Here is a 21,853-nt window from a genome sequence, read left to right on the forward strand (position 1 = left end):
TTACATTTGATGTACTCCCAATCAACTCCCAGTCTCAGGCTTTTTTTTTGGTTTGTTTGTTTTTTTCCAAAAATTGACATGATCATTAAATTTATATGGAATTCAAACGATGCAGAATAGCCAAAGTAATTTTGAAAAGAACAAAATCGGACAACTTAAATGACTCTATTTCAAGACTTACTTTAAAAATACAGTAAAAAAAAAAAAAAAAGATACAGTAATCAACGTCTTATAGTATTGGCTTAAGGATGGACATATTGATCAATGGAGCAGAACTGAAAAAGAATCGCAGATATATGGTTATACACAGTCTTTTCAATAAAAGGTCTTGGATAGTCATACTGGAAGAAAAAAACCTTATTTCCTACCATATACAAAAATTAACTTAAAATGTATCACAGACCCTAACGGAAGTATCAAAATATGAAACTCCTAGAAGAAAACACAAACCTTAGTGAATTTGGTTAAATAAGATTTTTTCAATATGAAGTAAAAAATCTGCAAAATATTTTTAAAATAAGTTGGACTTGATCAAAATTAAAAGTTTCCATTCTTCTAAAGATGCTACTAAGAATAAAAGGCAAGTTAAGACCAGGAGAACATACTTACAAAATATATGTATCTTATAAAAGATTTATCCAGAATATCTAAAGAACTCTTAAAATCCCAATAAAAAGAATAATCCTATCAAACACTGGGCACAGAGTTCTGAACCAAAGTAGAGAGATACAGATGGCAAATAAACACATTAAAAGATGCTTGAAATTATTTCAAAAAATGCAAACTAAAACCACAACTAGATACTACTACACACTCATTAGATTATCTACAATTAAAAAGACTAACACCACCAAGTGTTGCTGAGGATGTAAAGCAAACTTTCTCACATTGCTGCTGACATGAGTGCAAATGGGACAGCTACTTTAGAAAACATTTTGGCAGTTTCTCATAAAGTTAAATAGGAGCCAGCAATTCTACTGCTTGGTATTTACCCCAAAGAAATGAAAATGTATGTCCCCACAAAGACTTGTTTCATATAAATATTCATAGTAGCTTTATTCGTGACAGTTAAATACATGCCATCAATCGGCGAAGAGGTAAACAAAGTGCAGGAAATCCACATAAGGAAATACTATCCAAAAAAGGAACAAACTTCAGATACATGCAATAACATGGATGAATCATAAAAAACTACATACTGTAGGATTCCAGTTTATGAAATTCTAGAAAGGGTGAAACTAAAGCAGATCAATGGTTGCCAGGGCAAGTGGGGCAGGGAGCGGGGATTGAACGCAAGGCGAAACAAGTAAATTTTTAGAAGGATGGGAATATTCCCTATCATGATTATAGTGGTGATTACACAAGCATATATATTTATGGAAACTCATCAAATTCGACACTTAAAATGGATAGATTTCAATACATTCAAATGACGTTGGCCAGAAAAAAAAAAAAAGATTCCACATTCTCTTTATGTGAAACAGAGCTGTCTCCTTTAGTCTGCACAATAACCCTACAAAGCAGGCCATGGGAAATACGTTTTTGACTTACCGATGAAACTCAAAATGATCTAGCTTGATCCATGCATTTTATAGACTACTACCATCAATTTTTCTGAAGAAGAAAGTGATATTTAGAAAGGTTCGATGACTCATGTCATCCAAATTCTGAATCTTAGGGCACTGTCCTTTCTAGTTAACCTCACTTCTGTAGACATCACATCACTGGATTGTCCCAGGAACCCCCGGACATGCTAGGTTATATATTTATTATCTCTGATACAGATGAGACAATATGAGGAAGACCTATGAGGAAGGTCAATTTTGCTACATTAATTCCCTCATTACAAAATTATGCTATCGTAACTAGCTATTATGCCAGTATCATGATTGGATTGATTAACCAAATAAAACAATAAAATTTAAAATAGGAAGTATGGTAAGAGCTATTTTTAAATTAACTCAAACAGTTAATTGTGGAATACTCAAGATACAGTCTATATATTGGAAGTTTTTTTGAGAGTCCTATTTTTTTCTTAATATTTAATAAAGTGAAACCTTGAACTGCTCAGTAAGAAATGCCTGGATTTCTACTTACTAAGTTCTATATAACCTACACATTGAGAGTACAATTTACTGTAGGACAACTGACAACTCCATTCTAAGTCATGACCTTTCAATATAATTTTCTCCAGTAAATTAAATTTAGGATTTTCTAGTAAATCCACTTATTCTCACCAAAGAAATAAATTTATAACTGCTGACTTCTAGGTCATAAAAGACATAGATAACGTACTGTGAAATTTAAATAACCAGACATGTTGATATTTTCTGGCTAGTTAAATTTTACATGCAAATATCGTAACTACATCAAATATTTATTAAGTGACAATCATAGTCAAGAAACTATGAGAGGCCTTCAGGCTCAGATTCTTTTAGAACAGTTATTATGCAGTTAAAAAAATTAAACAGTAAAACTAGCTTGCACTCTTATGTAACAAAATGTTATTAACTAAACAAGTTTTCTTAGTAAAAGATCACTAGATGAGGAGTCAAAGTTAGGAAATTCGAACTATAAAATTTACTCCCCAATCTGAAAGAAATAATATAACGTCTTTGTGGGGCGCCTGGGTGGCTCAGTTGCTTAAGCATCCAGTTTCGGCTCAGGTCATGATCTTGGGTTGTGAGATCCAGCCCCTCATCAGGCTCCATGCTGGGTGTGGAGCTTGCTTAAGATTCTCTCTCTCCCCTTCTGCCTCTCTCTCTCACAAAAAAAAAAAAAAAGAAGAAAAAGAAGTCTTTGTACCTATATTTGCTTAGTTTTAAAATATAAGTATTTGCACCCCATGCTTTCTATTTATATCTTAGAGATAACAAGGTGATCAGTGTGTGAATCAAGTTCCAACCACATAAACTGGAAATGCATTAGCGTTCCAACATTCAAAAAGGATATGTTTAGATTATTAAGCTGTTTGAATGTTAAGATAAAATACTAAAATGTAAATTTCATTGGCTGTTATAATGTTTTCATAATATATATTATTTTCAAGTACGTGAACTGGTAAGGCTGTCACTTAAGAATTTGCACCATCAATAAAGCATAAACTCTAATGAAAAACAGCCTTAATACCTTTATACATGTAACAAAGAGCAATCAAGTCAAACTGATTGTCTCTACTTCTTTGAGGGGCTCAGAATAGGAGAAAAAAAAGACTCACCTTTGCCTGCAGGCTGAGGTACTGCAAATCCAGGCAATAAAAAGGGTGCCCCTGTGGTAATACCAGCTGGTTTTAGTTCACTGACACCGTATGTTGTTAGGGAAGTTATCAGATTAACCAGATCTTTCAAGGCATCTTTGGATTCTGCTTCTTTTGCTTGTTCCAATCTAGGAAGAGTATGGTTTAGTAAGTATTTTTTCTCTTTTGTTGTACTCTCAAATTTAATACAGAAAGAAATTTTCAATTTGTATATGCAGAAAGTAAATGTATAAAGTACTCCAAGAAGTTTCTTTGTACAATTTTTCCTTACATAAAAACATACTATTTTTTTTAAATCTACAAATTTTATTATAAGACATTACACCATAATGAAAGAAAATTATAATAGGCTAAGACCTCATATATAAGTGCTGATTTTGCATTTAACAATGTTGTTTTAGGTAGATCACTAATCTTTGGTAGAAAGTATCTATAAAATAAAAGAATTACATTAAATGTCTCTTTTTTTTTTTTTAAGATTATTTATTTATTTATTTATTTGACAGAGAGAGAGAGAGAGAGAGAGAGAGAGCAGGAACACAAGCATGGGGAGTGGGAGAGGGAGAAGCAGGCTTCCTGCTGAGCAGGGAGCCCGACGTGGGGCTCGATCCCAGGACCCTGGGATCATGACCTGAGCCGAAAACAGACGCTTAACAACTGAGCCACCCAGGCACCCCACACTAAATGCCTCTTAAGTTCCCTAAAACTCTAAGATTATAAAGTTTCACTGTTTACAACTAAAAACCTTATTAACCATTTCTTTCTTTTTTTTTTTTAAAGATTTTATTTATTTATTTGACAGAGAGAGAGACAGCGAGAGCAGGAACACAAGCAGGGGAGTGGGAGAGGGAGAAGCAGGCTTCCCGCTGAGCAGGGAGCCCGATGTGGGACTCGATCCCAGAACCCTGGGATCATGACCTGAGCCGAAGGCAGACGCTTAATGACTGAGCCACCCAGGCGCCCCTAACCATTTCTTTCTGAAGACATTTTTTCTGTTAACAATTTTTAAAAATAAATTTTTTGGAAAGAGTTCTAAGTCTTTATCTGTATCTCATTAATTCAGATACTCTCACTAGAATACATTTAAATAAAGTTCTGAAGAGTCTAACAATTTTTTAAAACAATATTTCTTTAAAAGAAGCATTTGGAGTCGTTATGGAATTATCTTTTGACTGTGGCTTTATTGAGAACACAAAATGGGGTGCAAAACTATCTCTTTTGAAGAGTAAGATTTATTGGGGCTTCCTCCCTAAAAGAACTAATTATTCTCATTAAAATAAAGCTGAAGAATGCACTAAAGTAGAAAAAAGTATGTTTAACCTCACAACTAAGACACTTTTTAATATTCTGATATGGTTTATAAACTTGCCTTTTTTTTATTGTAAAAAGTTTGGTCTTAATAATAGTTATTTTTATACCATATACAGAGTTTTATAACCTGTTTTTTCCATTTACCAGTGTTAACACAAATGCTTCTCCTTTTAATATAAAATCCTTATAGATATTCTTTCAATGGTCATGGAGAGCCAACCACAGATTTGGGGAGAGGGAGGTGGGACAGCCAGTAGAAATCAGAATATAGGAGTACTAATACACATAAAATTTTGTCTACATTTAGGATTATATTTTTAGGATTAATAACCATAAGTGAAATTATCGTTGTCAAAGTGTATCAACATTTTTAAGGCTCTTGATTGTATCTGATCAACCTGCATTCTCAAAGGATTACACCAATTAACAGCCCCCTAGTAATGTGAAATGCTTACTTCATCAACTTTTATGTCCTCCTTTGTAAACTAAGATATATATGCAAAATTGTATTCTGGGGAGTTGCTTAGCAGTAGTGGCAACCAGGTTACACTGCTGTTAGAAATAAGGAGTTTACAAAATAGTGCTGGTTTACAACAGATCAAATGATTTAAAAGTAAGTAATGGGCCAGGAACAACTAGTGAGACATAAGTAGTTTCTTCCTAATAAATTTGCAACCAGCCATTTCCCCAGGATACGCATAAAACATTTGGGATGGGAAAGGGGGGCTTGTGAAACATTTTGTTTTATATATACATTTGTAAGGTCTCATTCAATCTACATAATTATTCTTGTTATTAACTACATTAATAAACCACTGGTATAGTAGGAAATCCCAAAAATATAATTAAGCACGAGTTTACACTTTAGGAAGATGTTAATTAGTTCATCTAAGCTCTTCTCCCTCAGCTACTGAAGAACAGATTTACTTCCACACCTAACCCACGGACTCCACCACGTTTGTAGCCTGCATTTGTGAGCTTAAACTCACTTTTTATACTCTGTTGACAAGAATAAAAAGAAGTGATTAAAGCCAAAGGGATAAAGTATACATTGATTAATTCCTTTTTTTGCATGGCCCCAAACCACGTTGTTTCCATTGACAAAGACTGAATAGACATTTAAAATATATTCTTAAATTGTGGGGTTTTACCTAAGCAAGAGATCACAAAGGAAATTATATCCTTGCCATATCCGAAAATCATCCAAAAGAGTTTGGGAAACATCACTCGAATCTTTGAGGAAACAAGAAAGCCCAGCAAACATTTCAACAATTTCTAGGGGAGACAGGTCATCTGATTGCTGCATATTCTGAACACATGTAGATAAACATTCTTTTTCTGCAAAAATTAAGAAATAAATATGTATTATTTACGTCAATTGCTTAAGAAAATTTTTATTCTTAAACCGGTGTTTAATGAAATATTAAATTTTAATGTATCTATAAAATACTGTAAGATAAATGTTACACATTCTCAAGTAAATATAAGATTCAAATTCACTGGAAAAGCTCTGCCTCTAAGTACTAAACAAAGGGTAATACAAGAAATGTTGAAAAATATTTGACATTTATTATAGTTTTTATATCATACTTGGATGTTTTTCATTAAACAAAATGATTGCTTGCTGCCAAATGATATTTTTGATCTTTTATGTTAGGATAGTGAAAGGATGGGAAAAAGAAAACCCATCTTCAAAGTTTAAAAAGAAAAATCCAATCATTAGTTTAAAAGCACAAATTAGAGTGAATATGGACCAATGAGATACAGAAATACTTCAGGAAAGAAAATTTTTTAAATTACGTTTGCACTGTATATTACTCATTTAAAGCATAGTTATACCTTCTCACTGACTTTGGCGATTAAAGTCTTTTCAAAAAAGATTTTCTCTCAGCCACCTGCGGGCACATCTGCAGGCCTAGTCCAGCCTCCCAGTCAGAGAGACACTGAGCCTGGACCCTCGAGCAGGCTGTCACACACTCCTCACCTACAGAAGCTTTCCCAGCACAGCCAGGGTTTTGAGCCTTGTGGAGAGGTGCTGGGGGGATGTGACGTGTGTCACAGAAGCCCTCACACAGCTGGGCAGGCACTGGGGTGTGAATATAACTCATTTGTCCTTGTAGCCCCTTCTGATCTTTTAGTTAGAGCAAATTTTCCACAGAACACTCATAACTTAGTAAAAGCATGGAAGAGTATGGTTCGAGCAAAAGCAGGTTGACTCATGAATCATGAACAAATTTAAGAATAGAAATGGGGTTCTGAATGAAGCATAACTCACTGTGATTTATTAGTTGTTCCATGAAATAAAATAGAGTGCAAACTCTCAAAAAAAAAAAAAAAAAAGATTTTTCTCTCTCTTATCCTTAAAGAAATTTGTCTAAAGAAACCCAATGTCACATAACAAAAGCTAAGGAGATTTAACATGGGAACGTAGGCAAGAACCATTTAATGACTGACTGATGTTAGGTGAGTAAACAAACAATTGTACTAGAAATTATTTTGTAAGATTTTCAGGAAAAAATATATGAGAAGTAAACTATATGAGCTACTACACTGTCTCCTATTAAGACATTTTAAAGGGTAGCTGACACTTACATAGGAGTTAAACAGAATGCACAATTTCTCCTTACTGATGATAAAGAATCCACCTAATATCATTTATGCCCATTGGACAGACACTTATCTACTTATGAAATACCTTCAGAAAAGCTTTAAACTATAGCATCTCAAAAAAATTTATTTTTTCAGTAGAAGAGTAGGGAAGAACAGGCTACAACACCAAACTTAAATTATGATTAAACATTTACATGACAATGAAATTACTTCAACTCTTGTAGATATCCATTGTTTGGAACATATAAAAAATTCTTACATTTGAAATGTCTCACAAATAAAATTTTTTTTTTCATCTGGCAAGTATCATTTTTAATTTAAAATAGAATCTTTAGAGAATTGAGAGATAAAAAGCAGTCTGTTGTCATATGAGGAAGAGAAAATTGAAAGAAACTTAGAGCACCGAAAATGAACATAAAGAAATATTCACCATGAATATACTTTACTACATTGACACTAAGACCATGACGGGATATGGTCATAAGGACTTCTCCAGCACTCTTCCTCCAAGGCAGGTTGTAGGGAGGGCACCAAGAGGTTATTGCACTGAATAAAAGCTGGAGATCATCTTTTTGAGCCAGCTCCTCCGCCGGAGAAACAAAACTGCAGAGTTTCACTAAGATCTAAAAAACAAAACAAATGTGTATTTAAATAAATGAATGGTTGGGTAAAGGGAGGAGCTAGAAGAGGACTAGATCTGATTATTAAAAACTCTGAAAGTCCAGGATTAGTATTACGTGATATCATTAAAGCCACAATGATGGGTGCTCTAACTTAGGCAACGTTAAAAAAAAAAAACATCTATAATTTAGAAGTGTGTTATGTTAAGACCATAAGCCAGACCTACTTTTATCAGCTTATTTAAAAACAAAAAACAAAAGAAAAAAAACCAACTCTGTTTACTATCCTGTCTTCTCTGTGGTATTTTTGCATACTGACTCTGAAATGGAATAAATCAACAGTAACTTTCAAGGTCAACATTTTGGTTTTCTAATTTGGTTCTTTAATTCTTAGATTGTCATAGATGAGATGCAATTTTCTTCTCTAAAAAGGACAGTTTTAGGGAGGTGAGAAAGTAAAAACAGGTCTTGAAAAGTGTTTCGGAATTGTTCCAATTTCTATACAAGTAGAAGGGGATATCACAATAATAAAATCATCTTAATTCAGAGGTATCTTTCAGTTAAGCCTAGTAGCCAAATATCTTCTAAGGCTTGGCTTTCAAAGAAGATTCAAAACTTCTTAAACTTTGGAATGAGAACTTATTTAACTATGATTTGTAGAATACACATTACACAAGTACTCAAAGCACTAAGAGCCACTATTTGCAGAATTCAGCCATGGTTTCTGCCCTCGATGGATTTTTTTCTTCTAATCTTGACTCAGCGTCAGGAGAAGTTAACTTTTCTTCTCCTTGCTCAAATTCTTTTCTAAATATTTAAAAATATATGTAATAATGAGGGGCGCCTGGGTGGCTCAGTTGGTTAAGCGACTGCCTTCGGCTCAGGTCATGATCCTGGAGTCCCGGGATCGAGTCCCGCATCGGGCTCCCTGCTCGGCGAGGGGCCTGCTTCTCCCTCTGACCCTCCCCCCGTCATGTACTCTCTCTCTCTCTCTCTCTCATTCTCGCTCTCTCAAATAAATAAATAAATCTTTAAAAAAATATATATATGTAATAATGAATAAAATAAGTATAATTTATGTAAATTTTATTCTCTTGAAAGGTAAGTGCTTCATGAAATTCGAGTATTTCAGTATCTGTGGGGAAACTGCTAAATATAAAAAAATTATTTAAAATATGTTTTGTCTAAGAAAGATAGGTTTTACTTTTCCTATTACCTTCAATGCAAAAATTTACTTAAATAGAAGGGCTTTCTAATTCATAGCTGCCAAATATGAGGAATGGGGGGAAAAAAAAGGACCAAGAATTCAGAGAAATAAGATATTTACAAAATTGGTAAATACAGGTATTCCTCCCCAACAGACACACACAGAAATGCCTGGAGAAACTGTTGGATACTGACTTAATACATGTAATAGGTATTATCTTTTCCCATATGCGTCAAATGCAACAAAAAAGATAATTTGAAAAAAAGATCGTCAACTGCAGCAAAAATATCTATCCTCAGAAACGTGTATTATCAATTATACCTTTCACTGGTTCTCATTGGATGTCATTTCTCTAATTTGTAACATAAAAACAAACCCGAAAATAAAATACTTTTTTCCAAATCAAATCTTTGTTCTCAAAAATGAACTGGATTTAATTCCCTAAATTTGTTGATTCTTAAAATAACTAGTTCTTAATCTTTAAAGGCAAAAGGATTCTCAGAAATAATCTCATGTAATCCTTTCATTTTATAGAATAAAAAACCAAAGAGTCTATATCTCATTCCTCTTCTCCCATACACTAACCACTTCTATTTATAGGGACTCTGTTATTAAGTCTAGCCAAGTGTGGCAGAAAAATAACTGGCCACATCAACACAACAACAACAAAAAATCCCACAAAACAAACAAACAAAACAACACAATGAATGCCTACATGAAGCAGTACCAATGCTAAGGTCCCAGGAAACCATCTGTCACGTAACATAAACATATGGATTTCAACTTTCATAAACAATATGTGTCCTGAAAACATTTAGTAAGTCTGTCTCCATTGGCATTCTAGACAAAATGGCGACCACAGTGTCCAGCCTGTAAGGAGAAACTGAAACGAGGAAGTGAGGCTAAAGGAGCCCTGGATTAGGAGGTGGGAAGAGCCAGGCCCCCATCCCTGCCACACAACTGCTGTGGATCACAGCCTCAGCTATTAGTTTCTGTAACTTTAAATGGGGAGTTTCATTCAAATTCTCTTTGAAGTTCCTTTTGGCCTTAACATTCAATGGTTCCAATATGCTGAAATGAATCCCACATTCATTTGGAAACACGCACTGCATTCAAATACAGAAAACATTTTTTTTTAATAAAGTTTCAGAAGAAATCTTTGCTATACTTATTTAGCATTAAATACATAAAATTCAGCTTCCATTTATTGCCTAAGGTATTAATTAGTTCTTTAGAAAAGCTTTATTGAAATAGGGTTACTAGTCTAATAAGCAAAGAATAACCCACCACATTCATTAGCAATGTCTTAAAGCAGCTTTAATTCCTATGGGATTTACTCCTTTGTTTATTCCCATTGCTTTTCTCATCCAATCTAATTCAGGACTCAGATAAACATAAATTCTAATCCTATTTCTGCCATTTGCTCTCATCATCATTTTGTGGAAAAACAAAACCTCTAAAGTCATGGGTTGTCTTCCAAATTGTATGAGATAATGGAGGCTACCTAACCACTAGCAAAAAGTTATCTAAGAAATCCAGTGTTCAACAAATATTTGTTGAATTAGTACTTTATTGATAATCCTGTCTTTTTTTTTTTTTTAAGATTTTATTTATTTCTTTGAGAGAGAGAGAGCATGAGTGGGGGGAGAGGCAGAGGCAGAGGGAGAAGCAGGCTCCGCACTGAGCAGGGAGCCCGACCTGGAGCTCAACCCCACGACTCTGGGATCACCACCTGAGCTGAAGGCAGACGCTTAACCGACTGAGCCACCCAGGCGCCCCATGTCTCTTCCTTTCTAAAACTGCCTTAGTCTCCCTCTCTCCTGTCCCTTCATTGCTCACACCTCCACAAAGCTCTGCAGCAAAGACCCCATTACTACGAGGTGCAGTCGTCACCTATACCCAGCTCCACCTTATCCCCTGCAGATCCGCTGTCCTCTCTGCCACTCTGACAATAGCGGCATTGGTGGTGGCAAGAGCAGCAATCACAGGGACTTTCAGGTCATGTCTACCACACCCAGGACAGAGAACCATCGCCTTGTATATTATTGCACTTAAGCCTCACAAAAATCCTTTAGGTAGCTATCGTTATCCTTATTTCAGAGGTAAGAAATCTGCATCTTAAGTTACATAATTCCAGAGACCTGAATTTAAACAGGTGTGGTTTCTTTTTGTTTTTTTTTAATGGAGGTGGAAACATGTAACACAAAATTTATCATCTTAATCATTTTTAAGTATAGAGTGGTGTTCATTACATGCACGTTGCTGTACAACAGATCTCCAGAATACTGTCATCTTGCAAAACTGAAACTCTATACCCACTGAACAACAACTCCTTATTCGCCACCCTCCAGCTCCTGGGAACCACCACTCTACTTGCTAAGAGTTTTACCACATTGGAGTCACATAAGTAAAATGATGCAGTCCTCTTGTGTCAAACGTGGTTTTTTAAATACTCTATTAGTCCCATGGACGAACCATATTCCACATGTGTGTACTTTGTTTTGAAAATTTTCTCCCAAGGAAGGATATCAAAATGATGGCAGTATTTCCAGGCTAACTAACAAAGATCTATTTAAACCTTGGTTAACTGCTAATGCTATTAAAAGACAGCAGCAACAGTGGTGAAGAAGGACTTCACAAGCAGGGAGCAGAGGAGGTGGCAGAAGCCACTAAAATAAACTGCCTTTTACAAGTAAAATATTTATAGGCTAGGAATTTCCTGTATTTAGAGCAACAAACAGAATTTCTTCATATTTTAAGAAATACTGCCCCAAATTTAATATGATTGTCAACAGAAGTTTTTTCTTGCTTAGTTCATTTTAGAGACGTTACTGCTTTATCAAAGGTAACCTTAATAGTTGAATCTGTCCAGAGAAATAAACTTGTTAATGCCTCACTCCATTATTCCTTAAAATAAGTGTTCAGATTCAAGAAATGTGACAATTATATGAGATAAAGTCAATAAAAAAGAGCATGGAAGCGGTGCCTGGGTGGCTCAGTTGGTTAAGTGTCTGCATTTGGCTCAGGTCATGATCCCAGGGTCCTGGAATCTAGCCCCGTGTCAGGCTCACTGCTCCTCTCTCTCTACATCTGCCTCTCTTCCAGCTTGTGTGCTCTTTCTCTCTCGCTTTCAAATAAATAAAATCTTAAAAAAAAAAAAAAGAGCATAGAATAGTGTAGAAAATGGAATAGGCAGAACATCTCCTTAAGGAGTGCACCTGTTTCACTTTAAATAGACTGGTATTGATGGGCAGACAAATAGCACCTTCCATACCTGTACAAAAACTTTCTGGAGTAGTCCACGACGTTCTGCTAGAGGTAGCTCATTCTGTGCACCTCCAACGGCCTCAGGCACATGTGGAAGGTCAAAAAACAGATACAAACATTTAACCAGGGTGGAAGGCACCGACATCGTTGTCATGCAGTCCACGGTTTTCTGGAAAACAAACCAATAAATAAGTGAACAGGTAGATAGACAGATATAACTGTAACTGGTACAGCTAAGGAAGTTCACAAATTTTAGGCCAGAAGTTAAATCATTAACTCACAAATTTTAAGCCAGAAAATTAAATATCAAAGTAACTTTTTAAATGCCTGAAAATTTTAGAAAATTACTCCACAGTGACAAATACTCATTTTCCATTTGGACAACTTTGCTTTAATCCAACATTGAGATGTGTTTGTTATTTATTAAATTTGCTATTTATTTATTAAGAGGAATCATGTTTCAAAGAACATAAGCTTTGTGATTTAGAAAAGAGAAACATAACTATAAACTTGGGCAAACTAATTTTGCTGGACCTCACTTTCTTCTCCTATAAAACAGATATAATGCCACATAGGTCTTAGAGTTAATATAAGCATTATATAACAAATGTGAGATATATTAAGCACTAAATTACATGTTAGTAGTTGCTTGACTATCACTTTTATTCTTATTATACGTTCTTGGGGCTGGAAGGACACTTGAGGGATATAGCCATCACTGACACACAAAAAATCTCTATCATTTTCAACAATTTCTAAAGGAAGAAATTCCACCTTCTTATGGTGAATCTTCCAGTATTCTTAAGAAGTATGCTATAATAATTGCCAAATTTTCTTATGGTGCAGTTTGGAACAAAAAGTTTTACCACAATGGAGATCAAGAGGTCGGCATCATCTGTATTTAGTTTATTAGCTTTTTCATCAAGCAATTTTTGAATGCGTAGGGTATGTCTGGCAGTGTGCTAGAAACGGGGCATGCAGCGACAAAGCACCCCTGCCCTTCAGAAGACTGCAGTCTACTAGCAGAAGCAGGTTCAACTATGATTTAATCTCTTAAGTGTAGCAATGATAGTACACACAGGCTAACCTAGAAGGGAATGATCAACACTGCCAGGAATGGAATGGAGAAGGATAGGAATTAAAGAGGGGAAAGATCACCTGGAAGACACATAGGCGGTATGTTTCAGGAACCTGAGTCCAAAACTGTTAATTCCTGAAAAGCCACAATAATAATGTCTAATCTTTAATAAGTGTTAAGTATAAAACAGGCAAAAGGCTAAGCATTTTAATTATCTTATCTATTATCCTCCATCAACCCTACAAGGTAGACTCTATTATTGTATGATCCTGACTTCACACATGAAGCAGTGGAAGCTCATCACTGACATAACCTGCCTCAGGCAAGAGAGCTGGTTCAATGGTCCCCAAGTGGGAATGTCTGATGACCTATGTATGCATATGCTCTCCCACTCTGGTTTAACTTTTATTTTGCTGGCACTGGAGAACCACTGAAGTGTTATAAACAAAGGAGCAAAAGAACCAGATTTCAGAAAATTAGCTGGTGGTAGTCTAGACCTAAATTAGATATGAAGGGCAAGAAAGCCAGGGTAATTAGGAAACTAATACAGAAAACCATATGAGAGCTGGGGCCTGAACTAATGCAATAGCAGGGTGATAAGAGGACAGAGAGCCTAAAGAACAATCCCTTGCAAACAAACAAACAAAAAAGAACAATCCCTTGCATGATCTGGTCCCTTTCTACACACCCAGCATCATTTCCTGCCTCTAAATCAAAAACCCTTTGCTCTTCCCACTAAGATTATTTCTAGTTACCCCTTGTCTCCATATATCTGACATTCAGTTTAAAGGTCTGCCCATGTCAGAAGCTTTAATTCCTCATCTATCCTCCCACCCTCACCTACAAAATTTTAACTCTCACATTCCACATTTCTATTTTCATAGCACTACACAGACCCCATGATTGCATTTTATAATATTATCTTCATCTACTCCATGTCTGTCATCTACATGTTGATTTAGGATATGTTTTAGTCATCTCTGTACCTTACCGCTACCAACAGGAAATGGCAGGCAAAAAAAAAGCCAACTCAAAATACACAACACTGAATTTTCTTTTAAAATGTTTCTTTTTCGGGGTGCCTGGGTGGCTCAGTCAGTTAAACGTCAGCCTTCGGCTCAGGTCATGATCCCAGGGTCCTGGGACGGAGCCCCACATCGGGCTCCTTGCTCAGTGCGGAGCCTGCTTCTCCCTCTCCCACACCCCCTGCTTGTGTTCCCTTTCTTGCTGTGTCTCCCTCTGTCAAATAAATAAATAAAATCTTTAAAAAAAAAATTTTTTTTTAAATAAAATGTTTCTTTTTCTAGTTAGGTTATTACTAGCTTTCCCTTTCCATTAGGCAAAATGGTATGATTTTTCATTTTCATTTTATAACTGATACACTAAAAGTATAACTTGGTATCCAAACTAGTAACTGGAAACATTTGTAATTTTTTCAAAAAGTGATTAGGTTTCTCCTGATTCTTCTCTTACACTTTTAAGGCAATCTGTCCATTTGTACACATTTAAGTTAATCCACATATATTGACTTTCTACTATGTTAGGTATTTAGTAAGGACACACTTTCTGTTCACACCTGAGAAAGCATCTACAGAAAATACGAATAAAACTTAGAAATATTCTGGGGCGCCTGGGTGGCTAAGTCGGTTAAGCGTCTACCTTCAGCTCAGGTCATGATCTCAGGGTCCTGGGATGGAGCCCCAAGTCGCAGCTCCCTGCTCAGCAGGGTCTGCTTCTCCCTCTCCCTCTGTCCCTCACCCCCACTCATGCTCTCTCTCCCTCACTCTTTCAATATATAAAAATCTTAAAAAAAAAAAACTTAGAAATATTCCAATTAAAAACGATTATTTTATATGCTATTCTAAACCAACCAAATTTTGATACAGTAATATGGAGGCATTTATGGCTACCATCAACAGCAAATAGAATCGACATTTTGATGGTCTTCTGGTATGGTCACAGATACATGGAAACAGGGGGCCTCTTTAGGACTATCTGAAGGTTACTTGGGGTAAATTAACAGCTCCATTTGCCCAGGACTCAAGGGTTGTCTGGGATGTGGGGCTTCCAGGCTAAAATCTGGAAAGTCCCAGGTACATCAGAACAAGTTGGTCTGATTCCTTTTGTGATTTAAGAAAGAAACAAACAAACCTAAACCAGCAAACAAAAAAGGGAAACAGATCATTCTAAGGGGAAAAAGTCCAAGTGCTACTACTTGAGGCTATTGACTAGTGTCAGGATACGGTTACTAAGGAATATGCACTGTTTCTGCTGTGGCCTGTCACTGCAGTATGACTAGCTTCACAGACACCTCTGTCAGTCCCATTATTAAATGATGTGAGTTGTTTGAAAGTCCACTGTAATTTAGAGAGTAGCCATTCTCAAGACTGATACTAACTTCGATAGGTAATTCTTCTCGGAACTGTAGAAGGTTGAATAAACTTTCATGCCCACAACATCACAGGCGAAAAATCAGGTATCCAAACAGCTCATCACTAAGTAGATGCAACACAGATCATGGCAGATGTTTAAAGGTGACTGGGGGGGGGGGGGGGGGGCAAGCAATCTCCAGAATAAATCAAACGGGAAGGGAATATATATTATCCTGAAAATGTCAGTATTCCCCTATTTTCCATAAAAATTAGAAGAATTTAAAAATATTTTCCATGTCATTTATTCCTTATTAGCGAAGTGACCTGATGATTCTTCTAGGGTAAGTGCCCTAACATGGATCACAGAAGTGTTTGGTCTGGGCCAGATGGAGCCAGGGCTCAGGGCTACTCGCCTACAATCACAGAAGTCCAGCACTGTGCCCCACACATGTACGCAAGCTATCGTGTTCCACATGTGTTATGACATGACAAAGATGGAAAACACTGTTCAAGTTAGGCATGTTCTCAGGTGTAAAATTTATAAAACAAACCTCCTCATACAGATGTTATAAGAAGCATGAAATAAAGTATAAGAAGCATTAGAAGAATATAATGATTATCATAAAACCTCATTTGGGAACGATGATAAATTTAACTTCACAAAATTCCAAGAGGATAAAAAAAGAAGTCAAGTTATCAAACATAAAAACAAAGAACTCACCTGACCAGAGGATGCTAACAAATTAATTGTTGTCAGAAGCATCCAACCTCTACTGGCTTCTTCACTCTGATTGATTTCTAGGAACTGGACTATGGCCCGACTTGCAGCCTCTATAAAACCAAAGGAAAGCCATGAGGTGGGGGGATATCAGACATAAAGTGGTTCTTCTTTAAAGCCTGGCAAAAAAAAAATGATCATTTACTAAGCACGTGCTTTATATCAGCACAACTGCATGCTCTGTGTAAAATCTGTTAAAAAGAGCAATATTTTAATGGCATATCTAGGCCCTTACAGCATATTGTCACATCAATACAGAAGCGGAGAAGTCAACCTAAATATTTCAGGGACAGTTACGTCACGAGCTAGTCAAAAAGAGTCATGAGAAAGGTAAAATTTGAGCTCAACGTACCTGGAAAACAAAGATATGTTTGTCTAGGAAGTGGGAGGGAAGGCAGGGAACAGAGAGATTAAAAGCACAGTATTAAAACAAAAGTGTAAATAGAAGACTGAGCCTAATTAAGTTAAGATCAAGACAAAGAACTATAATAACACTGCATTAATATTCTACAATTTTGAGAATTAGAGTCCAGTATCAACAGTAGTGATAGAAAATCAAAGCCAATTTATGAAGAAGGTAATCTAAAGGCTGTTGACTCTCTGCGCAAGAGAAAGCAAGTGTAGTTTCTCAAGCAAAGTAGATGATGAAAGGGTCGTTCTAAGACTATGTAGTGGTGATGTGTAAGACAAACTGGAAGGGCAAAGACTCTGGTGGAGGTGACCCAAATCAGGAGCCGCCCCAGTGATATGCACGAAGGGGGACTTGAACAGCTGACAGTAGGAATAGTGAGTGTCAGGCACAGAATGACAGCGTTGGAGGAATCTATGAAGTAAATTTAGTTATGGTTTGAGAGGTAAGGGAAGATGGACAAATCCTGAACCATGTGCTTAATTTCATCAGCACAAAGCTCATCAATGTTTCTATCAATATATGAGATGAATTAAAGTGTCAAAAAATCTCTGAGAAACAAACTGAGGGTTCTAGAGGGGAGGGGGTGGGGGATGGGTTAGCCTGGTGATGGGTATTAAAGAGGACATGCACTGAATGGAGCATGGGGTGTTATACGCAAACAATGAATCATGGAACACTACATCAAAAACTAATGATGTAATGTATGGTGACTAACATAATAAAATAAAATTTAAACTACTAAAATAAAGTGTCAAAAAGTAAGTCCAATTTGTTCACTTATCAAAACCAACCTGATAAGTTGCTAATGTACACTTAATACACATCATAAAAATGCAAAATGTAGAATAAATAGATTTTAGGTTGCCTTCGAGGTATTTTTTCTTCCATTTAAGACAATCAAGATAAAAGTGTTTCATTAAATAATTGAATGAATACAAGACTTACATTGGATACTTTGCTGGGCATATTTCACCTTTACATACTTCCATTTGAAAGAGGATTTTAATAGGAAAAATTTTAAATAGCTTAATTTTACTAAGTCTTAACTATAACAAACACTCTTTTAGGTACTTGAAGATTTAACTCATTTAATCTTTACAAGAACCTTATGAGTTATTTTCTATCATTATACCTGTTATAATAATACAAACTGAGAAACAGAGAGGATGAGTAATTTGCCTAGAGCCACACAGTTAGTCAGTGACAGAACTTAAATTCAAATCCAAGCTGTCTAGCCTGTAAGAGATAAAGATAGTGATTTAAAAAAAATTTTTTTACTGGAGAAGAGGGAAGCCAAAAGAATCCTGGCTTTTTCTAATATGTCAGTATCTTAAAAGTGTTGAAATTCTTGTATTCCTATTTTCACTGATTTATACCCTCTCGCCCCTCTCTAGAAAATAAACATCGTGGGAGCAGACTCCATGTCTGCCTTGTTCACTGCCAATCCCTGGTATGAAGCACATCACTGGCACTAAGTGGGTAGTCAATACATATCTGTTAAATGAGTGAATAAGTCAAGCTAAAGAGGTCAAAGAAGGACATTTTGAGCTCAACTTGTTACAAACATCAAGAGTGTTTGGGGCGCCTGGGTGGCTCAGTCGTTAAGCATCTGCCTTCATCTCAGGTCATGATCCCAGGGTCCTGGGATCGAGTCCCACATCGGGCTCCCTGCTTGGCAGGAAGCCTGCTTCTCCCTCTCCCACTCCCCCTGCTTGTGTTCCTGCTCTCGCTATCTCTCTGTCAAATAAATAAATTTTAAAAAGTCTTAAAAAAAAAAAAAGTGTTTGTGTTTACTATGGATAACAGAGATTCCTGAAAGTTCTGAGAAGGGGAGTAATAATATAAAGAAAGCAATGTTTAAGGCTAGTTAAATTGTGAAGGTCTCAATAGAGAGGGGAGCAAACAAATAAAAGAATGTCACTGAGAAACATTCTTTAGCAATTGTGGCCTGAGATCATTAGTAAAAATTGATCTGTAAATTTTTCTTGCAAACCTGTCATGGGCCAGGTTTTATTACATAAGCCCTCTTTCCTTAATAGGAATTAAATGCTCGTGTAATGAAGATGACTCCTTTCCAGTAAGTAAAATTCTCAAAGGCTGACATGCTGTGCTTTCATTTTCTAGGCTTCCGCACAAGTTAGGCAACTTTGGTGTTAAATTGTGCATTTCCAACTTTATAACTCAACATATTAAAAAACTACTTGCAGTCTTCAAATTGATTATTCCATCATGAAATCAATGTAAAAAAATTCTATTTCATAACAACAACAAAAACATTGATTAGAAAATGAACTGGTCAATACCACCTATGCTTCTGACAGAGGACAAAAAGAAGAAAGATGCTGAAGAGACAAACAAAATTACCTTCCCAGTCTGAAAGCTAGAGAGCTACAGATAAGACACATTCTGAGTGAATTGCAATGCCACCCATGTTTTTTAACATAACGTTATTAATGCTAAAAGGAAATTGGACAAATATGTCTCTTCTGCTACTCAATAACTGCTATTCAGTAAGTTGTCAATTATGAACAATGAATACTAATGCTTACTTTGAGAACCAAAACACCAAAAATGTACTCTTGGCTTGCAACAGTTCTATTGACCTGAGCAACAGTGGGCGTTTATACAAATGTGTGGTTACTCTTGTGTTGGTTGACAATGAATATTAAGGTATTCCTCAAGATAAGAAGAGACAAATAATAGATTTAAAAAAACCCTCAATGTTCTAATTGTTATTAAACATTACAACAGTTCAATGGATCAATGAGCTGATTAAATAATACACGTGAAAATAAAGTTTGAAAAAGACCAAGACAGTGTAATTATTAACAGTATCTAACAACTTTACCAACTTAATAATAACCATCCTTTTTTGAGAAGAATGTGGAGAAGACCTCATTGACAAAGGATCTTTACATAACAAATGTATTCATAAGAACTATTTCACTCTCACCTACTTATTTCAGTATGCTGCCATTCCAAACACCTTAATGGGATCTCCCACTTCTTATTTTAAATGAGTCAAGAAGCTCACTGCAAAAGTCTTGAACATTCAGTGTGATCTTTAAAAAATTACGTATACTAGAAAGTAATTTTAAATTAAACCTCCACAAATTATAGTTTCTTAAAACTTTGAAAGAAAAACACTTCTAATAAAAAAAAATTGCATTAGGATCTTTCAATTTCACTAATATTTAACAAATACAAATTTAAATGATTTAACTGAAGGTTGTAAGAGTTAATGAAAGGAACATATTAACCCATATTGAGAGCTGCCAATCATTTGATTCAAGCTTTAGCTTTCACACTGCATTTCAATACATAAAGTTAACTGAAAAATACAGAAAGGGAGTTAGTAGAGCTCATTATTAGATTAATATAAGGTAGACAATTTTAAAAGAAATTAAAAGACAGAATATAAGTAAATTCAGTTAGACAATATTCAGAACAATCAGAAGGCAAAATTTAGTTAGTGCAATACAATTTTTCCCTTGCATTTAAAGCATAGTCATTTTCAAACTTATGCAACAGGATGATAATGTGAAATGAATCCACAGTATTACATTCTTTTTTCATTAATGAAGAAACCAAGCCCTAAAAAACTCTTTCCCATCCCAAAAAAACTTCCACAAGTTAGTCAGAAAAATAGTAGTACAACTCATAGCTTCCATGCTCTTTTTTCATTTGATAATATACAACCACACCTTGGGAAAAAAATTACCTGAGGGTGTTGTGGCTTTGAAATCCTTGGAGGACAGCGGGGCACACTGTTTTTCTGTTTAAAAAAAGAGGCTGGGTTGTCTACTTGGGGATTCAGTACATGACACTAATCCCACCACAGATGCTGTGTAAGACACCAATTGTGGCAAGCATCCCCCAGCTTCTCCATCACCAGGCCACCGCCCACTGGGGATCATACCACTGTATTTAACAGCAGCATTTATCACACAGTGATGTCATTAACAATAAACTGAAGATACTACTTTTACATGGGTGGAGATTTTTTGCTTCCATGACATACACGGACCACATGCCCTTAGCACTAAGCAGCCTGCATAGTCCAACTTAATAAATAACTACAAGAGGTAGGAAAAAGTCTTAAGCTATACTCTGCACACAATATGGCCACAAAATTATAAATCTTCTCAAATTAGTTGAGGGCCACTACATATTTTTAATGTTTTTTTTTTTTTTTTTTTTTTTTATTTATTCATGAGAGTCAGAGAGAGAGAGAGAGAGAGGCAGAGGCAGAGGGAGAAGCAGGCTCCCCGCCTAGCAGGGAGCCCGATGCGGGACTCGATCCCGGGACCCCGGGATCATGACCTGAGCCGAAGGCAGACGCTTAACCATCTGAGCCATCCAGGCGCCCTGCCACTACATATTTTTAACAAAAGCCACATGGAGGCAATAACCAAGAGAGAATTATGGGAGACAGAGAGAAAACGAGAACTGTCAAACTGCCCTCATATATTACACATCAGTCCTTGTATCCATTTTGCATGTTTCCATTTTTACTAACTTCTGATGGATGGATTCAAAATAACAGAATTGCAGATAAGCATATCTTCCTACTGAGAGAACTACAATCCATATTACAAGTGATCTGATAAAAAGACTTGATATGTGAGTGGTAATTAGGTAACAAACAAAATAACAAGTACTTCACACCAAATTCAGAGGAGTCCTGAAAAAATAACCTTGCTGTGATGCACAACAAATACAGACAACTTTCAAATGAATCACAGAGGGCTCAATTTCTGGAGAAAAATTATGTGCATATAAATTATAGCAAAATTACTTTCAATGATAACTTCCTGTGAAATAAAAGGTCACGTAAGGTATCAAAAGTAGCCAAATTCATAGAAACAAAAAGTAGAATGATGCCAAGGGCTGGGAAAAGGAGGAGATGGGGAGTTGCTGTTCAATGAGTATAAAGTTACAG

The 21,853-nt window shown here is 35.9% G+C and overlaps 1 protein-coding gene across 4 annotated transcripts in view; it reads right to left on the reverse strand.

Annotated features, from left to right (window-relative positions):
- Nucleotides 1-21,853, reverse strand: part of WDFY3 (WD repeat and FYVE domain containing 3) — a 234,122-nt gene that overhangs the window by 132,018 nt on the left and 80,251 nt on the right. For all 4 annotated transcript variants that reach the window (XM_032400715.1, XM_032400713.1, XM_032400714.1 and 1 more), the window contains exons 4-8: nucleotides 16,443-16,552; nucleotides 12,279-12,440; nucleotides 7,608-7,800; nucleotides 5,719-5,905; nucleotides 3,218-3,384 (exon numbers count right to left, since the gene is read on the reverse strand). In XM_032400715.1, the coding sequence (XP_032256606.1) occupies nucleotides 3,218-3,384; nucleotides 5,719-5,905; nucleotides 7,608-7,800; nucleotides 12,279-12,440; nucleotides 16,443-16,552 (819 nt within the window). The remainder of the gene's footprint in view (nucleotides 1-3,217; nucleotides 3,385-5,718; nucleotides 5,906-7,607; nucleotides 7,801-12,278; nucleotides 12,441-16,442; nucleotides 16,553-21,853) is intronic.

This window comes from Phoca vitulina, unplaced genomic scaffold (assembly GCF_004348235.1).
Source record: "Phoca vitulina isolate PV1807 unplaced genomic scaffold, GSC_HSeal_1.0 scaffold3, whole genome shotgun sequence".
Taxonomy (NCBI): domain Eukaryota; kingdom Metazoa; phylum Chordata; class Mammalia; order Carnivora; family Phocidae; genus Phoca; species Phoca vitulina.